We start from the raw sequence: 24135 nt of genomic DNA on the forward strand, positions 1-24135 counted from the left end.
TCCACAAAAACTTGTGACCACGTCGAGTCGAGTCCACTCGAATGTACAAGTGAGTGATGCGTTCAAGATCCAGCGAGGCGTGGGAAAAATTAAAGCCGTGCGGTGGTAATTACCCACAGAAATACCACAAGGTTTTTCGTATTTCATGGAAACATAACTTACTGAAAATGTAATCAGAGGAAGAACTCAGCAAATAAATGACATGCCCGACACGGCACCAAACAGCCAGCCATCACTGAGACTGCATCTCTATCTACAGACAACACGGTGAGTTAAAACAATGAGAAGTTCTGCTTAACAGGCAAACATGAACGGTTGTTTTGAAGACATGAGAGTTGCGCTGTGTAGGCCGCATAGTGGTTGCTCCCCAAGACGAACAACCAGGAGACGACAGATGGGGGTGAAGCCCATGCTGCGTTTCAGAGAACCCGGTAAACTGTGAAACGCACCCCATGCAACTAAACTGGACCCCATGTACTGCTGCCTGCAGCTATATTTATTATTATTTAAAAATTTAAGCTTAAGCTTTTTTTATGCTGATTGTAGGTAGTTACGCACCAATAATCAACATGACAAATTCCTAGTACATGTAAATATGGAATGATATCATACTGATTCTGATTCTGATGATACCTGTATTTGAAACGCAAATTGTATTTTGTCATTTGATCATGTGGGGGAAAAAAGATCCATGTAATTTGTGTCAAAATACAAAATGGAGTTCTCTATGTTTGTATTTTCAAGGGTAGCGAGGAGCTGGCTGAACTGTTGAGAAACATAAAATCCACACAGCTCCCCCTCTCAATATGCTGTGACTATAAAGACGCCTTTTTGATCTGTCCCAGTCCCCCTCTCTGGTCTCCAGCGAAGATGGGCGGAGCTGTGAGCGCCGGCGAAGACAACGACGAGTTAATCGACAACCTGAAGGAGGCGTACTACATCCGCTCGGACCTGGTGGAGCGGGCCTTTCGGGCCATCGACCGGGCCGACTATTACCTGGAGGAGTACCGGGACAATGCCTACAAGGTAACTGATGTCACATTTAGAGATTGTTTTTTTTTCTTTTAATAGCAGAGGTGGTATGGGCATGGGATGATGTAATGGCCTTTTCCCCTTTCCCGGTTGCGCTAGGACCTGGCCTGGCGGCACGGGAAGATCCATCTGTCGGCTCCGTGCATCTACTCCGAGGTGATGGAGGCTCTGGACCTCCACCCGGGCCTCTCCTTCCTGAACCTTGGCAGCGGCACCGGCTACCTGAGCACCATGGTCGGCCTCATACTGGGTGGGTGGTGAGCGCAGGCGGCGGTGTTTGTATGTTTTTATATAATTTTGATCATTACGTTTTAACCTTTCCGACCGCGTCGTGGTTCCAGGACCATTCGGAGTGAACCACGGAGTGGAGCTCCACGCGGACGTAATCGAGTATGCCTACCAGAAGCTCGACAGCTTCATTAAAACCAGCGAGAGCTTCGACAAGTGTGTTTCCCCCCCCCCTGTCAAAGTTACAAAAAACGGCAACATACGTACGTGGCGTGGCAGTTTTTTGTCTTTTATAACCGGGTTTCCCCGTCTCCAGGTTTGAGTTCTGCGAGCCATCCTTCGTGGCCGGAAACTGCCTGGAGATCCCCCCTGACAGCCGGCAGTACGACAGGGTGTACTGTGGGGCCGGCGTGCAGAAGGAGCACGAGGTCTACATGAAGAACCTGCTGAAGGTGGGAGGCATCCTGGTGCTGCCACTGGAGGAGAAGGTCGGTCTTGGGTCCATTCAACACTGCTCGATTTCTCCCCCGCGGGCGCCCGTGTGATTTTGGTTCCCCCCGGTTTATTTTTTCCTCTCGTTTGACTTGCAGCTGACCAAGATCACCCGCACGGGCTTGAACTGCTGGGAGACCAAGAAAATCATCTCCGTGTCCTTCGCGCCCCTGGTTCTGCCGAAACACAGCATCAACGGAAGGCCCAAGACCGTCCCGCTGCGTGAGACTCTTTTTTTCCGCACTTTGACACACGAGGCTGTTTGTTTGAAAACAGAAACTCAATTTGGATGGAGTCAGCGTAGGGGCCGTGAAACATGCATTCGCCTCGGCTCTATAAACCCGAGGTTTCAGCCTACGTTCCCATGGAGATAATTGCACCTGACCTCCACCGGGGGCAGTAGTGGACAGATGTGATCTCAAGATTCAAGAGGTTATTTGTCACATACAATTACAATACATACGGTCATACATATATGCAGTGAAATGTCAAGACACCCGGTGATTACACACAATAAGCTCTAAAAATACAATAAAAAAACTTTGCGTAATCGACACAAGGTGCTCGCGCAAGGGGCCGGCGTCACAATCACGATTCTGGGTTCTATAATTATATAATAGTATTAATTGTCTGTGTTGTGTTAAATATTCATTTAATAAAACTTAACTTAGCTCCAGCACTAACCCCACAGAGTAGAAATCCTGGCACGTCACAATACAATACAACCAGAAAACGCACTTATTCAAGCCCTCTCCCCCACATAACCAGGATCTTCCCAATCGTGTCTGTTTTATATTAGTCCCAAAAGTTTAAAAAAGTGGATAAAATGTCTGTGAGGGGCATGCAGTGTTGAATCCGTTTGAGTGGAACTTCCGCACGGAGTCTCTGGTCGGCAGAATGGCATCCACGGTCGACAAACAACTTAAACGATCACAAACAAAAACATGAAAACTGTTAAGGGGTGTGTCATCTTGTACTTATTGTACCGGAGAAAAGGAAAATGACCGAATTGTACTCGAAGGAGAGACGGGGGGTTTCTTAAAGGAAATGTGTGTAAACTCATATGTTCCATCACTCCTCAAATTCTACTGCCATGATGAGCGGAGGAGATGTATTTTTCAAAATAAGAATCAGACTAAAAGGAAAGAAAACCACCCTTAGTGGTCTCTGTTGGTGCTTGATATAGCGCCCCTACCTCCAATGTGTGGTACTGCAAGCAGCTTTGCATCGCTCAGAGCCACTGCTTTCACATCCTTGCGTATGTTTCAGCCTCTGGTTTGGATCTGGAGAGTGAGTGTCCTGTCTGACACGGCAAAACTGACTCTGAATCCCCGGTGCTTTGTGTGCCCTTATGTTCCTCTCCCAGCCGTGTACGAGGTGCGCTCACTGCAGGAGCTGGCACGCATCTCCATCCGCCACACGCTTCGGGTGACCAGGGACGGCGGCGGCGACGGCCCGCCCCGCGGCCGCGGCGCCTCCTTCAGCGTGGGGCGGGGCCTGGCCGTGGCCGGGCTGCACAAGTACGGCCCGCGCTTCAAGCGGCGGCGCGTCCACCGCCGCCACTGCAACAGCCTGGTCCTGGCCAGCCGCCAGGTGGTGGCCATCCACGACTCCGGCGCCGCCGCCCTGGACAGCAACAACAACCAGGGAGGGAGGGAGAGGGAGGGGGGCCGGGAGGCGCGGCGGCAGGCGCGGGGGGTCCGGAGGGCCGGGAGGGCGGCGGCGGCGGCGGAGGAGGAGGACGACGAGGCCGTGGAGGAGGAGGAGGAGGATGAAGAGGAGGAGCCGGAGGAGGAGGAGGGGGAGAGGGGGGGCGGGGAGCGGCTCCGCGGCCGGGCCGAGCCCACGGTGAACGTCCTGAGGGAGAGGATTCTGGGGCTGCCGCTGCCCGAGCCCCTCAAGATGTACCTGCTGTACTACCGGGAGAAATGAGACCACCCCCCCCCCCACCCGGGTCCCGAAGCCGCGTGGAGCCAACAGCCTGCTCGCCCTACCCCCCTGCCCCCGCCTCTACTGACAGTTTCCTGTACGACCTCCAATCCAATCACTTCTTGCGCTCGGTGGCGGTGTCGTTCGATGTATAAAGCCAATTCCCCACAAAGTCAGCTCACTGTAGCTCTCTCTGTCAACCGTTTTTTTTTTTTATTTGACCCCCCTCGGACGACCAACAACAAACACTAACAGTATATAGCGTGTGTCTCTTGGGGATTAAATCATCCGTGTTTACTCCATTCATCGACGATCACAGCGAAGACCTTTTTCACGCCGCCGGTCCCACTCACCAGAAGAAGAAGAGGGAGAACTTTGAGTCAGGAGGTCGCACCGGGGAGTTTCAAAGGTGTTGGAGAACATTTTGGACCTTCCCGCTGATAACACCGATGGGAGGAGGAGCTGGGAGGAGGGGAAAAAAAAAAAAAAAAGGACTCTTTGGGCATTTTGGGACGGGTTTCACAAGACATTAACATTGGACGTGAGCACAGTCAGTTTGGAGCGGGTTTTTTTTTTTTTTTTTTTTTTTGCTCCGGTTTTGGAAACGGAGCAGGAGCATCGACATCGGAGCCCCAAACTAATTTGATCATTTAAAGCAGCAGCACGAGTTGCTTTTCTATTCTTGTTTTTGGATGAACTCATGATTTACTTTTTTCCCCCCTTTCCGACTTCATTTCTATGCAGATCCTTCATTTCATCCGTTGTTGATGCGTGAGACGTAGCGGTGGGGCGGAGATAATATTCTACTTTACTCCGAGTGACTTGGCTTCATAACTGAACGCTTCAGTTTCCCACATCGGCAGATTTTCTTTTGGCGTGTATCGTTTCGTGTTGCCAATTTTCTTTTGTGATGCAAATTTATTTGAAAAACTTGAAAGTAATATACACAACACTCTGTGGAAATGAAATGATTCATGACGTGTTTGGGGGTTAGACGAGGGCATTACTCTTTTGGACGGTGCTTTGGAACTCGCACCAGGCCTTTTTACCTTTGGTGCCAAATCTTTGGTCACATGTGGACTCTGACCCTTTCCAATTAGCAGCTCAACAGCAGGTCAAGTTTTTGTTTTTGTTTTTTTTCGACAACTTAAATTGGGATCTGTTGGGACTCAAACAATGTGGTCATTTTTGAAGGCGATAATCTTTTTTACCTTAAATCATGCGATAACAGATTGACAGGCAGAGCCTAATCCTCCTGGCATCTTAGCCTTTAATCTCTCCTGAGTAAAATATGAATAAAAATGGTGATGTTAAATACATTCTTCATAAATCTTCTGCAAACCTCTCATGAAGGCCCTTGGTCCTGCTGCTGTTTTACTTTTACATATATTGTATGTAGTAATTCCTTCATTCCAGTTCAAACACATTCAAGTCGTTCCCCCGTTTTTCTGCTGAATGTATGTATATCTTAATAGGCTGTGGTTAGGATGAACTTTTTGTTTTTCAAATTTGGGCTGTATTATTGAGTGCTATAAATAAAATTAATCCTACAGATTATATTGAAAGGCAACAACCTGTGTTGAAACACTGTGAATTAAAGTGCACACTTCTTCATCAACTTCAGGGTAATCGCAGGGAATGTTAAGCATTCTTTCCCCCCTCATTTGAGCCTCCATTAGACGATAAACGAGGATATTGGTTAAAAATGGGCGAGATGAAAATTCTTAATCTCCCAGATGACTCTTAATCCTTTTGTTTTTCCAGATAGAATTAAACACTGTGTGCACTTTTAGGTACACCTGTACAACCCAATGTAATCCATTACACCAGCTCAGCCGCAAATTCTGCTTTATGTTGCCTATAATGTTCAGGGTTGGTTTTTTTTAACGGTCATAGAAGGTTCATTCATTGATGTGTTTTAGCATTGAGGTCATTGGTGGTGGTGTTGAACTGAGCTGCTTTATATTCAGAGGTGTTTGCAATATTCTGTCCCCCTCATGTACAGTATGTCAATAGGGAGGACAAAAAAAATTCAATATAATGTAGTTCAGTACAACACATTTAAACTATGACCTCAGTCATAAACATAATTGAATTTACACATTTCTGACTGTCGACAAAAACTCAACATAAACTATTCACGTAGAATGCCTGGCAGAGCTTGTGTATTGGATTACAATGGATTGTACAGGTGTACCTAATAAAGGGCACACTGAGTGGGTATTGTTTTTAAAGATAACTTTTTTTTTTTTCCTTTAAAATCACAAAATTGCTTGTAAATAACTGAATTGCAAAGAGAGCATTACAGAACGCTTATCCTGTAATGATATTGTCTTTAATTAAAAAAACAAAACTGAACAAGTTGGCGCCAGAGACTTAAGTGCACTGGCGTTAATTTTCATTTGGCTGAAAAAAAATATATAACAGTACATAAAAGTTGGTCTATCTGACGTTCGGAGTCCAGTGGCATAGCTATGGAATAGGCAGAAGTTCTGCCCTAAAACCACATTCACATTGTGGTAATAAGTTCCTATGCAGGTTGATGAACCCTCAAAAATAAAAAAATAAAATGACTAAAATCAAGCTCGCTAGGAACCATGAAAACCTTACTCCGATGATATTGTCTTATTATAGAGATTATCCTACATGTTAAGAAGCTAAATATACTGTACAGCATGTGATGTGGATCAATCCCACATTTCTTTTTATGGATCTTTGTGCAACAGGTGATCCTCCCAAGTTTAAGACTTTCCAGTGACTCGAAAGCTCGGTGAAGGTGGCAGAAAACAAGGAAAACGTGTAGCTTTAGTTTAAAAAAATAAAATAAAAACAAAAGCACATTCCATGTGATGCACTAAAATAAACTTTTTTTCCACCCGCGTAAACATTAAAATTACACAGCCCCAAAAATAAAATTGTCTATTTCAAAAGTAAATAATAAACTGAATAAAAATGTATATCTACATCTGTTTATAAAAAAAAACAAAAAGAGAAAACAATCAAAAAAATGGTAATAAGTTATTTCCTTTTCCCCCTAACATCTGTAAAAGTGACTGAGGATTGCCTAACAACAAGTTAATATTCATGGGGTACATTTCTAAATACATAAAAAGGGATCCAGACTAAATCCTTTTTTTTTTTTAGCTGATGCCGGTAAAAAAGCTGCGTTTGACTCGGTTCAAGGATCCCAGTCTGAGTGGTGCGTCACAGTGGACTGTGGGGAACTCCGCAGCAGCAGCAGCAGCAGCAGCAGGTGGGCAGCGGGGCACACGGGTTGGAAGATGGTGCGGTGGTGGTGGTGGTGATGGGGCGGAGCCCGGAGGTTTAAAAACTGCATATTAAAGGTTTCACTCGGTTCAAGCTCACCTTGATTTTTATTCGGTTTCTTTTTTCAATCCATCCGTCCATCGGTGTGTTGTTCCTGCGGTGGGACTCACCTCCTCGGTACGACGACCAGAAAGGTGCTTTGAGGTAAAAGAAAATAAATGGAAGAGTGTTTTCCAAATCGGCCGCCCCTCCACCCGCCTGTCCCCCTCGGGCCTTGGCCTTTCCGTCCGAAGTGACGGGAGTTCGTCCCCGCGACTGAATCCTACCGCAAAAAAACAAACAAACAAAAGGCTCCAGACTCCTCCCTGGAAGTACGCACTCCAGTTTGAGCGGCGGGGCCGAGGCTAAGGATGCGGGTTAAGGCACCGTAGAACCCTGATGTAGTTGCGGCGCGTTCCGGGCCCGTGTCGTTAAAGGGTTCCAGTTCTTTTGCCGATCTCGCCAATCTGAAATGTGTTGTGTTGTGTTGGTGTGTGTGTTCCACTCCCCCCCCCAAAAAAAAAACGTTGTGCAGCGCGGCAAGAACAGCATCTACTGATTACAGCGACTCAGCCTTTTAAAGTGGGTTCACTCTGACAGCTCTGTACGGTTTCAGGGTTAGATAAAGCGCGCGCACGCGCACGCGCGCACACACACACACACACACACGGTGATAAACGTTCAACATTCGTGTGAAATGGCCACTTCTAAACTACGCACATATATAAACACACACACGTACAAATTCATAACACTCTCCATCACACACAGTCGTTACTGATAGGCAGCACTGCCGAGTCCCGGTGTCGTTGCCGCCCCTCCTTGAGGAATAAGAAGTGCATTATGGGTACTTCAGTTCAGGGGGCTCCTGACGTCACCTTGAGTTTTCTCTGTACATTAAGAACATCGTGATCCATCCATTATAAGACTTTGATGGCGTTCGGGCCGAGTGCAGGGAGATTACATCAGTGTATAGGAGCGTGTGGGGTCATGCATGAGGGGCGGGGGTCACTCTGCACTGGCTCGAGGGGGAGGGAGGGAGGTGTGTGTGTGTGTGTGTGTGTGTGTGTGTGTGTGTGTGTGTGTGTGTGTGTGTGTGTGTGTCTGTGTCTCGCCAGAGGTCGTCGTTGGTCTCGGGGTGGATTCAGTAAAAAAAAACAATAAAAAGAAAATCCCTAGAAAGCGGCACGAGTTACAATATTCCCCGAAACTGTCCTCTCTCTGGTGTTTCACAGTCCGGAAGATGCTCCATTATTCTCAATTACCAGACCAGAAACAAACAAACAAACAAACAACCCCGCCCCCCTCCAAAAAAACAAAACAAAAACAAAAGGTGCGGTTGAGAGCTGTGCAATGGCAGTAGTGGTTGGGTGAGGGGCGTCGTCACTTGGGCACCAGGCCGCGGGACTGCGGGTAGAGAGGAGACGCTGGACTGGACGGGCTGAACGGGGAGGTGGGGGTGCTGGACTTCTTGCCTGTTTTTGGTCGGCTGTGTCCAAGTAACCACAGGAAGAGAAAGAATAAATATAAGTTATAACAACAACAGACCCCATTAAGGACAGGAACATGTGGAGCACCGCCCGAGGTGTCGGCCGGAACCACAGTTAGAACCGTGACAAGCAGAGCAGCTCCTGATCTCACCCAGACTTTGGTTTCTTGAGGCTGCCGCTGGCGCTGGCGGGCGGGGTCAGGCCGAGGCGGCTGAGGAAGCCCGAGGCGTCCACCTGGATGTCGTCCTCGTCCCTGAGGGCCGCCTCCAGGGCCGCCGCCACGTTGGGGGCAATGACCGGCTCCTCATAGTCCTTGGTGGTCCGCGCCGGCAGATCCATCTCGAGGCTCAGCAGGTTCTCGGCCTGTCAGGGCGTCGCCGTTATCAAGACGTTTTCCCAAACCGGACGACGCGGCGGCACCGCGCGGGTGCTGGTCGTGGTGAAACCGGAGGAACGCTTTTTGGATTTACCATATCAGAAACGGCACAATTTCATCTTTCATACAACACCTCCAGTAGATGTTGTATGAAAGATCCATCAGATCTTCTGGAGTTAAGAGCGGGGTTTTACAAAATTTAATTCAAGGTGTTTCGAGTAAAAATAGATTTCAAGCACTAGTTTTTTCATTTTCAAGGACACAAAACAAATATTCAATGTGATCTTCTATCAATTAAAATATAATATAATCTTAGTCTGTCTATTATTTAGAGTAGTATTTGTATTATATACTAGGGATGAGCGAGTACAACGTTACCTGTATCTGTACTCGGGATGGGTGGGGCTTAAACCGGAAGTGTGTGGGCCTAACCAGAGGTTGTTATTTTAAGAAGAAATGGATCTGGGTTGATCAGAAGTTGCTATATTTATTGATTATTAGAAAATTATTGACAGAACAACCTTGGAATTGAGCTAAAGATCAATGTTTTTGATCACAAGAGAAGAGAACTATTACAGAACACGTTTTTTTTATAAACTTGAATGAATAAACCTCAGTGAATCAATGATAACAACACATGCAGTATTAAGAAGAATCATGTAAAATGCATCAACTACACTTTTCATACTCAACATCTCTTTCTTTTTCATTTTTTCTTTTTCAAATTTTAATTTAAACAGTGATGTTTGTGTTGATCACAGTTAGTTTTTTTTAACTGCCACTTTTTTGGGGGAGGGGGGGTACTTTCCCCACCACACATTCCAATACTTTAATGAACTTCAGTCAATATAGTGGAAAGTTACGAGTCCTCTGTGCGGCTGCTTCATAAATCCTCATTAATGAAGTAAACTAGATTGGATTGTCATCCTCTAAAAATACACACCGGCTGCTGCGTGCAGGAGGAGAGAGAGAGAAAGAGAGAGTAGGAGAGTGTTCTACTGATCAAATAATCCCATGCCATTCGTGACAATGGCAAGACTGTGTTGTGGTCTATCTGGAAAATGGAAAAACGTAAACCTAACTCAGTGGAGTTTTCCTGCAGGTTTTCCTGTGTTTTTATGTTAGATCTATTTGTTTTTCGTTAGTTTGTACTTGTATGAAACTAATGTTCTGCTTCGGAACAGGACAGTGGATTGCATAACGGAGAGAGAGAGCGATCTCCGGTCACTGTGGTCACTGCGCTGTAGCAGTGAACTACTCGGCTCTGTGCAGGGAAGCAGCTCAGTGCCTGCGTGCGTGCGTCTCTCGTGAAACGATGTGGACACAGCTACACAAGGATTTTGCTTCACCAGGAGTACGATTTTGACACATTTTACTCAGATGATACTTGTGCTCGTAAAAAGTATCTGTACCGGATACTCGTTTCATCAGAGTATTTGGCTCAACCTTATTATAGACATATAGATCCATATATACATATATATTATGAATCTAAAGTTTAAAAACATAAGCACGTCTGTATTTTTCAGGGAAACGCAGTAGAAAACAAGGCGTCACAGGGCGTCTCCCTCGCCAGTGATCGCTTTTACCGTCCTTTGCCGCATCATCCTTTTGAGGTCAAAGCCTTCCTGTGCAGGCGGTCAAGGCCTACCTTGTATCGTACGTCGGGCCTCATCACCATGGCCATGCGTCCGTGCTGGCTGACGGGTCTCCTGTAGCCCACGGCGGACACGGGTCTGGTCATCATGTGCTGGTCGCTGGGGAAAAGGAATGAGCGGTATAACCCACATTCGGGAATTTTCCAGTAAATCCACCATAACCCCCAAATAACCACAGAGTAGATTGCGTGGCTCACTCCTCTATGCGAGTGATGGCCTTCATCTTCCAGTGGTCGTCCTCCTCGTCTAGGAAGGCCCTGTTCACCATCTTGTTCTTCTCCAGCAGGGGGATGAAGTTCTCGATGATCAGCTGCCTGGAAGAAGGAAAAGACCAGGGGGGGGGGGGGCAAACAGGCAGACAGACAGTCAAGGACAGAGAACGAAGTGTGAGAATGAGGCCAGCCCAAAAGTGAGTTCTCAAACTGTGGCAGTTGACGTAACCTGACAGCGGCGACGGTTTTAGAGACAACAGACCATGAGACGTCAGAGAAACGAGAAGGGAAGCTGGACGACGACGACGGCGTCCCCAGCAGCGACGGGACTGAGCCAGATCCTACCAGATAATAATGAGCTCCCGCTGGAACTTTGGTAGGGGCGACTACCAACTACCAGGTTAATGCAGCCAACAAAACCTTCATTTAAACCAGTCGACCACATCAAACACTTATTTAATTAATGTAAATGTTTAAAAAATAAAAGAAACACAGACATTTATTCCTCAATCTCAAGGACAAAGGATTGGTGGGAAAATACGTTGAAATGCCAGTCAGAGACAGTGGCATAAATGTGTGTGTGTGTGTGTGTGTGTGTGTGTGTGTGTGTGTGTGTGTGTGTGTGTGTGTGTGTGTGTGTGTGTGTGTGTGTCTGTGTCTGTGTGTGGTGACAGGGAGGATTGTTGTTACTTGAGCTTCAGGTCCCTGGTGAGCTCGTTCTGGGTTTGCTCCAGATCCTGCCGGTCAATGATGTGCCCCTCCTGGACATCGTGGATGTCCGCCTTCACTGCCTGCAGCTTGGCGAAGAGCTGAGGGGATGGATGACAACCACATGAATACACCTCCCTTGTTTTTTTTGTTTGTTTTTTTTGTTTTTTTTTTAAATCAAAGACCAACGTGAGGGATCGGAGATTATTGAACAAGCGAAAAAATATGAATTGAGACAACTGGGGAGCCTGGCCTTGGACTGAGCTTGGATACACTTGGGTGTCAATATAAAAACAATGCTCTCAATGTGCTTTTGGTATATATTTTTTTCAAGATTCTATTTTTTTTTTCAAGACTGTATTCATCTAGTATTTCGCATCAAGAAGAGTGAATTGTCGAAGAGCTTGTCTGCAGTTATTCCTGTTAAAAGGTGGTGCACACAGTTAAGTTTTATGGGGGCAAATACTTTCCCACTTTGGCGATACGAGTGTTCGATAACTTTTTCCCCCCCAATACATAAATCATTTTTAAAAATAGTTTTGTGTTTACCCAGGTTCCCTTTGTCCAAAATGACTTCTAAAGATTAGTATTTAGTACCTACCTTTTTCAGCTTGTTGCTTTTGATGTCCACCTCCTGCTGCAGGGAGCTGTAGGTCTCCCTCAGTTCCAGCGTCTCCTCGTCGCGACACTCCACCTGCTGCTGCATCTCGCGCTCTCGCCTTTTCTACAGGCAGGCGCGCACACGCGCACGCACACACACACACACACACACACACACACACACACACACACACACACACACACACACACACACACACACACACACACACACACACACACACACACACACACACACAGTGTTGTAATTATCCTGGTTGCTTACAGGTGAGGGAGTTTTCTGGCGGTAATTATCATTCACTATTCAAATATCGGTAGATTTTAGCTGCGGCTGGGGCGACCTTCTCCAGCACCGAGCATTTCCTTCTCCTCTCTGGAGACGGAGTCACTTCACCGTCGGAGGAAAATACCACCCCATGGTTCGCAGCTGGAGCTTTACCTGTTCGGCGATTTCCTGTCTCTTCTGCTCCAAGATTCTTTGTTGCTCATTGGTGTGATCCACAATGTTCTTTCCGCCCACCAGCAGCTTACTCTCCATTGCCTGAGTGGAGGAAGCACAAAAAGAAAATCAGTTTCCCCTCGACCCAAACAACTATGTGTCACTAAAAGAAACTATCTAAACTTTTAAATTCTGGGCAGACACAGCAGCTCCTGCTCACCTTGACCTTGGCGGCCAGCATCTCCCCGGCCTCCCTCTCCCTCCTCAGGTCCTCCATCTTCTTCTCCTTCTCTCTGAGCAGCCGGAGCTTCTCCTCGGCCACCAGGCTGCGGTCCTCCATGATGGCCTTCGTCTCCCTCTCCAGCTTCTCCTGCTGCTCCCGCCAGTAGTCGCCCTGGTTGCCCTGGGCCTCTTCACCTTCCTCCTCCTCATCCTCCTCCTCCTCCTCCCCCTCCTCATCATCTTCCGTCTCGCCGTCCTCCAGGTCGTCCTCGCTGCCCCCCTCCCCGACCCTCCTCCGTTGCTTCCTCTTCTTCTTCTTCCCCGAGCGCCTCTCCAGCTGCTCCTTCAGCCGGGCAATCTCCTCCTGGAACTCCCTGAGCAGGGCGTCCTTGGGGTCCTCATTGATGCGCGGCTTGTTCTTAATGTTCTTGGCCCTGTTGGAGTAGCGCAGGGTGGTCAGGGTCTCCTCCACGTTATAGGACGCCGGCCCGATGTTCGCCACCATGACAGTTCGGGCGTTGCCCCCCAGTGAGTCCTGCAGCAGGCGAGTGAGCTTGGAGTCTCGGTATGGGATGTGCGTGCTCCTGCCGCCCACAAGCGCCGATATGACGTTTCCCAGTGCCGAGAGCGACAGGTTGATCTTGGTGGCCTCCTTGAGCCTCTCCCCCTGGGCGCCCGTCTTGGCCTGCCGCTCGCTGCCGGCCAGATCCACCAGGTTCAGCTTGCCCACCCTGATGTGATTCTCACCGTCCACGCCCAGCTCACTGCACTCGATGGTGATGACAAAGATGGCGTGGGAGCGGGAGCTGTGTTCGTTCATGTTAGTGGCGCCCACTGAGCGATTTTGGTTGCCGACATTCATGACGTGTTCGATCTCCCGCACACTCTTGGTGACAAACGACGAGAGGTCCTTGACGTACACGCCCGTGTCGGGCCGCTCTTTGAGCTCCAGGCGGCGCGACTGGTCCTTAGAGAGCAAGTCCTTGATCTCCTCTTGATAGATTTCTAGATAAGACGCTCTCACCAGGTACTGCTGGTTTTGGGACCGCGAAATGTGTGTGAAGATGTGGTCAAAGGAGTTGGGGATCACCCCTCTTCTCTCTGGGTCGTTTCTCACCCCCTCCATGGTGTAGGTCTTCCCCGTGCCTGTCTGCCCATAAGCAAAGATGGTCCCATTGAACCCCAGCAGCACCGAATCAACCAGGGGTCTGAAGGTTTCGTCATAGAGATCAACCTGTTTAGAGTTTGAGTCGTAGACCGAGTCAAAGGTGAAGACCTTGGGGTGCGCCGAGGCCTCTCTGGGGTTTTTGACCATAATCTGGCCCAGTTTGACATCGACGGTCACCACCCTCTCAAACCTTTCTGCTCGTTCTTTGTCATTCATGGGCCGACAGCGGACCACCACCTTGACCGACTCAAAGCTCTTGTTCTTGGACATGGTGAGGAGTCGCCGACAACCCTCCCTCCGAGTCGCTTGGTCCCCACTATGTTCAAGTGCAGCTTGGGTTGCGTTTAGAGTGAGTCAGAGACAGCTACATCAGAACCTGAAAGATAAAGCATCTTGGTGATCAGAGTCAATCTACTGGCTTTGTGGCATCCCTGTCATCGCGCACCCTCGATCAATTATTACAATCCATATAAAGAGATGCAGATTTAGCAAGACACAGGATTTAACACAACTAAAGACAGGCATAGCATGTCAGAAAATGACCGAGTAAAAAATGGGTGAAAATAGGGTGCTCCTGATTTCCCTGTCTTTCATAGTGCAGACATGTTTTTGTTTTAGAGCAGTGAACCGCCCGGTTATCCCAAATGACATTCAATGGCAACAGACAGACAGGTAGATAGATAGATAGATAGATAGATAGATAGATAGATAGACAGGTAGATAAACAGATAGACAGATACGGTAGATAGACAGATAGACGGATAGACAGAGAGACAGACATACGGTAGATACACAGACCGATATAGACGTGTGTGCATCAGGGTGGAGAAATAAAATGGTTATGACAATATAATATATACAGTATTGCAAAAGATGAGCGTTACACCGTCCCCCTCTCTGACCTAGGCCACCCGGGAGTCATACATGATAAATCTTGGGTTAAGTCATTTAAGCCATACAATTTTATCATCCTTAGTTAGCATGGGCTAACCCCAACAAGTTTACCAGATCGGCCTAGCAACGGCAAACACACCGGTACCCTGCCAACAAGACGTAGCTTCCCTGGCTAGCGTCAACGGTGAAAGTAGTCGGGAGTAAATCCGTATTTTTTTTAGCGAACAACAAACCCCGAGGATAAATACAACCCATATAGGGTGGAACCACACTATGTCAAATAACATAACGCCGGTTGAAATTACCCGTGGGCAACATTAGCTCTCCGGAGCTCCAGGTCAGCCATTAGCCGCAGTGCTCATCCCTGGAAAACCCAACTAGAATGGGTTGCCAGGTTTGACTGATTCTATCCCCCCTTCCCTGGCGGTTTAGTCATACACCTTAATCTAATGCAGCCCTATTCAACTGGCGTCCCACGTATTAATGTAGATTGGCACTGTGAATGCAATAGCTAATAAACAGGGGGGGGGGGCACACACACACACACACACACACACACACACACACACACACACACACACACACACACACACACACACACACACACACACACACACACACACACACACACACACACACACACAAAATAATGGGATAATTTGTTCAAAATGATGTCGTCTAATAAAAAATGCAAAATACTCAATTTCTGTAAAACCACTAGATTTCTGAATAGTCTGGCATTTACTACACTGTTGCTTGGCTAGTAAACACAAAGGTATTCATTCATAGTAAGATTGATGTGAGAAACACATGATTGCTGACTTAAAATAATAATAATAATAATAATAATAATAATAACAACAGCAATAATAACAACAATAACAATATTAATAACTAACAGCCACAGTGGCAGTTTTTCAAGCCGCCACTCACTCAACAAGAAAATTTTGATTTGTAGGAGACCCAAGCATGTACTCTAAAGTTGAACACATGCAAAGTAACAAAGAAAGTGACACAGAGATTAATTCTAAATACAGACGATATTTAAGAGGGCATCAAAACAAAGTAGAAGTGTACCTTTTATACTGCAGATGTGTGCATCTGTCCTGATCACAATTGATGAAAAAAAAATAACATAAAAGTGTATGATGTACTTTTGATATATATTTATATAATAATCCCGATATCTTTAAAAAATGAAAATAATATAACTGTGTTATAAATACATTTGTAACACAGTTATAATAAAAAGTAAAGATATTTGCTTTGACATGTAATGGAGTATTTGTACTTTGCACCACCGGCCTTCTTCTCCTTCAGCGTAAACCGACAGCAGCTCCTACAAATCTTCATATTCCTCTTTTCCTTGGTGTAAACGACAAACTTTAAAGCATTATAAGGGGAGCGTTGTGTCATCACAATCGGGCGAGGGCGGGAATTCCCCTCATGTTTACCTGTGTTTCCATGACTACTGCATATCTCTGCCACGTTCTATTTTCTCACAGGAAACCATAGGAAAAAAGTGGAATATTTCCTAGTTACAGTTTCCTAGGAGTATTAGGTGGGAAACCTTTGCAGTAATAATAATAATAATAATATAATAATGATAGCAATAATAAACATAATAGTTATCGTGTGGGGGGACCAGCATACTTAATCACGTGTCCTTCGCAAACCTGGCAACCCTGAGCAACTTCCCTCTTCTCGTTCCCTTATTTGCTGACTTTTCAAGCTATTATTCGTTGCTAAGCTTCGAGTGAGAAGTCAACAAGCCAGTGCTAATTTTACATCATTTTATTGGGAAAAAAAAAAGGAAAAAAAGAAAAACAAAAAAAACCACTAACATTTAAAATCAATACATGTACAATCATCTGCCCAAAATAAAAGACAAACTTCCTTGCAGCTCATTCATTGCTCTGATTTACATCAGATCAGTTTGTCAACTCTCACACAGAGCGTGATGATCTGTGTAAAAAAAATTAAAAGTTCCTCATGGGTTGTACAAATCCGCTGTCGTCCGCACAACATTCAAATGGCCTACATATTTCCACTTTTTTTTTTTTTGGTCTGGGTAAATGTAGAGCTGGAGTGTCTTTTTTCCTGACTATAATTAGCATGTGATGGATCAGTTACTTTGTGCTCACTGAAGGGTTATGGAAAGAAGAGGACGGCAGGTTGGGGGGGGGGGGGGGGGGGGGGTTCCTGCACACTTACGCACGCGCGCCCGATTGCAGAGGCACACGCACATGCCCAGATAGGACTCACAGAGAGTCACAAAGACCGACACAGTGACAGGAGAGAAAGTGAGAAAGAGGGAGAGCCGCTCCAAATTAGGCTCTGTAGAGTGACCCAACTGGTTAAGAACTTAGCTGAAATGCAAAACATGGTTACACAAACACAAATAACACGCTAAAAAGGACATAGGGTCGATCGACATGGTGCTTTTTGGAGGAACGGGAGAATCAGCATGAAGTCATCTCAACGTGAAGACCCAGGTCGTAAAAAGAAATGTTGAAAATACTGTTTAAAAGTCCCTACACTTAGACTATACGGTAGAGGCAATGACAAACCGTCTCTCAATAGCAGCAGCGTTCTTGCTGCAAAATCCGACACACGTCAAATTACATTGCCTGCCTGCTACCTACAGACCCCCCCCACGGGGGCATTTCCTCCCCCCATTTTTCACAGCTTCAAACTCGTCCTAACACCTCATCCTACCTGCGCTAGTCGCTCTACGGACGGTCCCTTCCAATGCGGGCGTTCGCCGACTCTCGCGCCCCCCTGCGGCGGCCACTCAGCCCCCGGCGTTCAGGAAAAGGGTTGTCGATGGCGGTCGACCTCATCCTCACAGCTCTTCCTTCGGATTGACTTTCCCCAGCTCGTCCATGCCGAAGAAGGAGGATGGGCGGCCCTGCGCATCGCGCTCCCTCTTTACGAAGGCTGAGAAGGAGGAGACGCAGTTGCCGATGAAGTGGTCCGCCCGGCCCAGGACGTACAGGTCCGTTTGGGCCAAGTCCGGCTGGAGGCTCACCACCTTGACCTACCGAGGAGACACATACACATAGACATATCTCACGGATCTCCAACTTTAAGTTATGGTAAAGTTTCATTTAGGAGGATTTAGATGTATATTTAATACAACACAGACACATTCTGTGTGTGTATGTGACAAATATACTCTTGAACTTGAACTATTATATTATTATAGAACTCAGAATTGCGATTGTGGCGCCCCCCTTTGTGGCCGCCTGCGCAAGCACCGCGTGTCGATTACGCACATGTGAGTATTTTTCGAGCTTATAGAGCTTGTGCGTAATCACCGGGTGTCATTTCACCGCATAAATATATGTACGACCGTATGTGTGTGTATGTGACAAATAATCTCTTGAACACACACACACACACACACACACACACACACACACACACACACACACACACACACACACACACACACACACACACACACACACCTCTGTATATAGTAGTTAAATGATTATGTTAAGCTTTTTGTCTCTGTTTCAGCTGTATGTGTCTAGACCATGTATGTATATTGAGAGAAATGAAAAAAACAAATTCCTTGTATGTATGTGAACATACTTATAATAAAGCTTATTCTGACTCTGATTTCAAGCTCTGCAAGCGCTCATTCTGCATCACAGATACACCATTCACAAATAGATACGATCCTCACACCTAAAGAATATTTTTTAAATATTGGCGTATATGATATGTAGACGTAACGTAGGTGTAAGAAAAACAACAAAATAACCCTTTTTTCCCCTCCGCTATTTTGGTACATGAGAAGTTCTCGATTCTGACGTTAACGTTTGTGCTTTCGTGTGTGTTTTACATCAAAATGCACCCGGAAGGAACAATTTGAGGAAGCCTATAAAGTTACACATTCAAAAGCCAGGCTGTTGTCGTTAGCCATAAAAATAACAAAAAAAACCAAAACGATACACACCTTTCCCTTGAAGAGCTTTTCTATTTCCCCAGCGTGCGACTCGGAGTCGGTGGCGATGTAGACCGAGCGGGCGGAGGTCTTCCTCGCCCACAGCTTGGCGGCCCTGCGGATCTCGACCAGGTCGGGGAGGCACATGGTCATGGTGAGAGGCAGCGCCGTCTGGCGGTTGTAGCCAACGCACTGGGGGGACGCCATGAAGTGAGGCCCGGCATCGCCGCTCTCCAGCATCTTACAGGCGTTTTTCTGTGGAAGAGATGGACGTGTAGGAAAGAAGGAGGAAATAGTCACAAGGGTCTGATTTCATGACTTGTATGATGGTTTGTGTATTTTAAATACTCCTTGTCTCACCCAGTCGATGCCGATCCTCAGATGAATGCCGATGTAGGGCCTGGGCAGTTGGGCGGTGATGAGCTCCTCCCCTTCCTTGGCAAAACTGTCCGACCACACCACGTAGCGCTGGAGCCCCACGTGCTCCTCGATCACAGGGAACTGTGCAGGAGCGCCAGGCAGGGCCAGGACGGGATGCTCCCATGGAGGGAATCTAAAAAGGTAATTGCAGAGCAGGCAGAATAGAAAACAGTTTTTTTGTTGTTGTTGTTTTATTTTATCAAATATATCGTAAAGAATATTTAATAGCTGAAATATATATACATTTGAACACAAACTCGACCGAGAACTCACTTCTTCATCCACTGAGGTTGGTGATATGTGCTAAAGGAAATGCCACTAAACAAGATGGACTTGTCAAATTCCACTCCGACATAGTTCCAGAATGGGCCAAAGGGGTTCCCATCCTAAAAGAACAACAAAAAAAGCAAATCAGAAACATTCCTTCATGACAGAAAAAGCAAAAGCAAAAAAACAAAACTGATTCTTTGTAGATCTATGTAACCTTAATAAACTGGTTGGGTTCAAGTTAGTTCAGCCGTTGTGCCAGCAGGGGGCAGCCCTTCATTGTCCTTTTACCTTCACTTTGCCATCATAACCCATCCACAGTGGTATCAATCTATACGGCATGAAAGAAAGCCAATAGATGTGCGGCGTCTCACCTTCATGGGGCAGGATTTCTTGTCCGAACTCCTCTGCGCTGCGGTCTCAAAACAGTAGGCGTTCCTCTGGCCCCGGGGCCAGTGTTCTGGAGCGAGCTGCTCCATGAACATCTCCAGACTGACCACCCGGTGGTACGCCGACAGGGCCTCCAGCTGGAAGAACTCACTGTAGGGCACGTGGACCTGGACCCAAGACGGTACGATGGGATAGAGAAGATAATATCAATAAGAGACAACTGGGATGCAAGTTAGGGTTGTAGGTTGGTGGGCTGGGGAGAAAAGGGGTTTATTCTGTGTTATTCCACGATCAAACTCACATTAGTATAAGGGGGGGTGTGGTGGCGGTACACGATCCAGGGAGGGACGACCAGGGTGCGGTTCAGCATCTTCGCAAAGGCCAGGGAGCCGAGGAAGTGGTCAGCCTGGTTCCCAAAGCGACCTGAGGGGGGGGACGAGCGACACAAACAAACTACATCAAGGAATAAGGAGGGATTGGAGACAACTTGAGTATGGAGAAAAGGACGTAGGTAACGGAAGAGGAAGGGAGTAAATGTTGTATCTCCAGGCACAGTGGTTCGCTTTCATGGTCTAAGTTCAGACCACGACAAGATGGTGATGGAGGTTGACTCTATTACTAGGCAGCAGTGATGTAATATTGCAGAACAAATCTTTTTGTGAGCCAGTTTGTTTCTTCCGCTTAAATAAATCATTTGGACAGAATGAAATGATTGCTGTGAGAACTCCATTCACAGCTCAGAGCCGACCCACTCTTCCCACTGTCGTTCATCGTCACCAACTGAGTCAAAAAGAACCACGGAGACAGGCGTCGCGCCGAAAAGTGACCGTCCGCCCGAGACTGATTGATCCGCTGGGTGGGCTGTAACCGGTTGAATATAAGCCTCATGGATGAAACCAGGTCATTTTGGATGATAAACAACCAGTCACAAGGTAGGAGCTGCAATCACCTTTTGACGAGTGCAAACTGCATTTTATGAGTTGTATTGGCCCTTTAAATGTATTTCGAATGGTACAAGTCACTGGGTTGGCTATAACCTGTCAAATATAATCATCACGAGTAAAATCAAGTCATTTTGAGGCAGAAACAACCTTTCAGCCACAAGGTAGGAGCTGCAATCTCCTTTTTTGCAAGTGCAAAACTACATGTTACTGGTTTTGGCCCTTTAAAGGCATTTAAACAGGTAAAAGGGACTGGGTGTGCTATGATCTTTAAAATACAACCCCCATGAATGAAACCAAGTTATTTTGAGGCGTAAATAACGTGTAAATGCTGCGATCACTTTTTGGCTATCACGTTTTGGTGGACGATCACTTTTTGGCAAGAGCAAAACTACATGTTGCTTGTTTTGTCCCTTTAAAGGCATTTCAACAGGTAAAGGGGGCTGGGTGTGCTATGACCTTTAAAAAATAAGCCTCATGAACGAAACGAAGTCGTTTTGAGGCGTAAATAACGTTTCGGTGAAAGGGTAGATACCGCGATCACTTTTTGGCTATCACGTTTTAGCGGACGATCACTTTTTGGCACGGCACAGCGTCATACCGAGTCTGAAAAAAAAACAATGGAACCTCCCGACGCCGCTGCCATCTAACCAGAAAGTTGGAGACATTCGTACTGTTCTTTACCCATGCAGGGACAGTAGAGGACGTAGCCGCTCTCATCCCACGTCACGTCCCCTGCGAAAGTCGGACACGCGTGTACTAAAAGGGCGAAAAGTAAACGCATCGGACTCATAGTTGGTGCAGCCCGCTGATTCGCCGCCATTGCGTTACACGAAATGTCCCATGATGCACCGCGGCCGTTTGACAGTTTTGGTTTTAACCCTATCCGCTTGTGTTTATTACTAGTACCGATGGAAAGAAAATACAGATAAAAACGACAATCCACAAATCTGTATGAAGATTTTTAAATGCAAAAAATAAAAAAATAAAAATAAAAATATTTCCCCATCCACAAATAATTAATGCGACGTGTGTTGTGTGAATACATACTTTATTTGTGGATAGCCATTTATTTGTGGTTCTGTTTTTATTGTTGTTTTTGTTGCTGGAAAAAAATCTCAAAATACATTTGTGCATTTTTGTATTTATTCATCTTTTTCCATTTGAATTTTTATTTATTATATTATATATATTTGTGAATTGAAACACAGAATTGACTACATTTGTAGTCCGAAATAGACCAGCGAGCCGACGCATGCGCCGTAGGTTACTTCTCTATGTCTACATTGCAACAGGTACGCCATTGAGAGCTCATTTTAATTGTAATTTGTTTTAATGAAACAGTCAATTGCAATGTAGTATTTGAGAGGGTGTTATTAAGAGTTATTATTATATATTTTATTATTGTGATGGTAATATTATACATACATACATACATACATACATACACACACACACACACACACACATACATACATACATACATACATACATACATACATACATACATACATACATACATACATACATACATACACACACACATACATACACACACACACACACACATACACACACACACACACACACATAGATACATACATACATACATACATACATACATACATACATACAAACATACATACAAACATACATACATACATACATTGATAGATCTTATCTATTCACAAAATGCAAGACAGTCACTCATTTGTTTGACAAGGTAATTATCCATTCTCAATTAAAGGCAAACCTGAGCGATCTCATACTTTTGCCAGTATAGGATAAATCATTTTTAAATCTTTGGTTTTAGAGTAGACAAAAACAGTCTACGAATTTGTCTGTGAAGTATCCGATTATTTATCTTATTCTGACCTCACCGTTTACCCAGACAGGTTAAACATGGTTTTCTCTCTGGTCAAATGAAGTTCATAAATGGGAAAAACAATTGCATTACATCTTCCCTCTAAAATCGGATGGAGCCAATCAGTGTTATGTCCAATGGCAGAGGCAAGGATGAAACGAGGAGCAGGGTTTCCAGATCTCTGTCATTAGGTCCTTCATTAGGGCCGAACACGTGTGCTCGGCATGGCCCCCAACCCGCCGCGTTGCTGGGTAGCAACCCCTGGGTTGGGTGCCGTCTCAAACCTTTTGTTTCTTTTATTTCAAATCATGGCGTCCACCTCTCTCTCTCTCTCTCCGATTCACTCTCTTTGCCTTTCGTCGAGGAGCAGATGCCAGTGATTTATTGTTTGACGGAATTGAGTGATAATTGCTTAAATATGTTCTGCTGAAGAGAGGATGTTATCTGCATCCATAGAGCCGAAAAGAAGTATTGCAGATGAAATTTGTTCTATTTTATTATTCATGAAAACTACTGAATAACAATCAAGGTAAAAAAAAAATGTTTTAAATATATATTACAATTTAAATAAATAATAATTATAATTTTTACTATTATTTTATTTTTTGTATATCTTTGTTTGATGTAATTATTATAAATCAAATATTTTTAAGGTTGTACAATATTATTTATCTCTATATGAGGGGAAAAAGGCAAAAGAGACTCGGTGTGTGTGGGCTTTTTGAAACCACATATATATATACATATATAGACATATATATGATATATAAACAAGTCACTCCTTCCATTCAACCCTCCAGATGTGGACGCAAATCTCCCACAATTTCTTTCTTTCTGATGAAATATGTCAATATCTTATCAGGTTTCTGTTTTCCAACGCGCCGGCAGACAGCTAGCTGCTCTTACCCTCTTTTCCTGTGTCGTTGTCTGCCGGCTCCTCCCGCATCCCTTAAACCCACACACTTCTTCATTCTCAGAGATGACAGCGGCGATAACGCTGCAGCAAGCGTCGGCTCACCGGCTGGATACGAGCAAAGGCACTTCCTGCAGGTGAATCGCTGACATAAAAAAAACTACGAAAATAGTCAAGAGAGAGTAAAAGAAAAAAGAAAAGTAAGTTCCACTCCTTCCAAGCTCTCCTCCTCATTGAAGGCTGGGCCAGGCAAGTTTATTTGTACAGCACATTTCAACAAACAAGGCGGTTCAAGGCCCGTTCAATTCAAGGCTGTCGAAGGTCTAAGCATTGTCCCTTTAAAGAATCATCACCGTCCCTCACTCGTGTTTTCCACTGCTCCCTTCTATTTTCCCTTCTAACGCTCGCACTTCCCACGCCTGACGGGGGGCCGTGATGATGCGTCTGTGGCCCCCGGCGTACGGAGGAGGTACAGCGGGTGACCTCAAGGTTCCTGCCTCCGAATGACCTTTAAAATGCCGTCTACCGACAGCCCCCGCGCTTGTCTCACTTTCTTGCATGTGAGACGTTTATTTTCAGTCAAGAAAGTTGGAGGAGGAATATCTCTGGCTTT

General features: G+C 45.8%; 3 protein-coding genes across 3 annotated transcripts; 1 reads left to right on the plus strand and 2 right to left on the minus strand.

The window, feature by feature from the left end:
- Positions 1-224: 224 nt before the first annotated feature.
- Positions 225-5222, plus strand: pcmtd2b (protein-L-isoaspartate (D-aspartate) O-methyltransferase domain containing 2b). Its single transcript, XM_080014811.1, has 7 exons — positions 225-267; positions 846-1026; positions 1132-1282; positions 1374-1476; positions 1577-1748; positions 1851-1974; positions 3119-5222. Exons 2-7 carry the CDS (start codon positions 871-873, stop codon positions 3682-3684), a joined length of 1272 nt encoding a protein of 423 aa, XP_079870937.1. The 5' UTR covers positions 225-267; positions 846-870; the 3' UTR covers positions 3685-5222.
- A 3141-nt stretch (positions 5223-8363) lies between these two features.
- kif3b (kinesin family member 3B) lies at positions 8364-15140 on the minus strand. The gene is made up of 9 exons (XM_080014478.1): positions 15078-15140; positions 12709-14254; positions 12489-12590; positions 12033-12155; positions 11414-11532; positions 10709-10825; positions 10505-10610; positions 8629-8840; positions 8364-8476 (listed from the first exon to the last, which is right to left on the minus strand). The coding sequence occupies exons 2-9, from the start codon at positions 14146-14148 to the stop codon at positions 8371-8373; spliced, it is 2325 nt and encodes a 774-aa protein (XP_079870604.1). The 5' UTR covers positions 14149-14254; positions 15078-15140; the 3' UTR covers positions 8364-8370.
- A 1411-nt stretch (positions 15141-16551) lies between these two features.
- Positions 16552-23555, minus strand: pofut1 (protein O-fucosyltransferase 1; the record flags this gene model as incomplete). Its single annotated transcript, XM_080015319.1, has 8 exons — positions 16552-17812; positions 18740-18982; positions 19088-19280; positions 19421-19533; positions 19789-19971; positions 20106-20227; positions 21430-21480; positions 23516-23555. The coding sequence occupies 8 exons, from the start codon at positions 23553-23555 to the stop codon at positions 17618-17620; spliced, it is 1140 nt and encodes a 379-aa protein (XP_079871445.1). The 3' UTR covers positions 16552-17617.
- Positions 23556-24135: the final 580 nt, after the last annotated feature.

Source organism: Zeus faber (assembly GCF_960531495.2).
Source record: "Zeus faber genome assembly, chromosome: 15".
Taxonomy (NCBI): domain Eukaryota; kingdom Metazoa; phylum Chordata; class Actinopteri; order Zeiformes; family Zeidae; genus Zeus; species Zeus faber.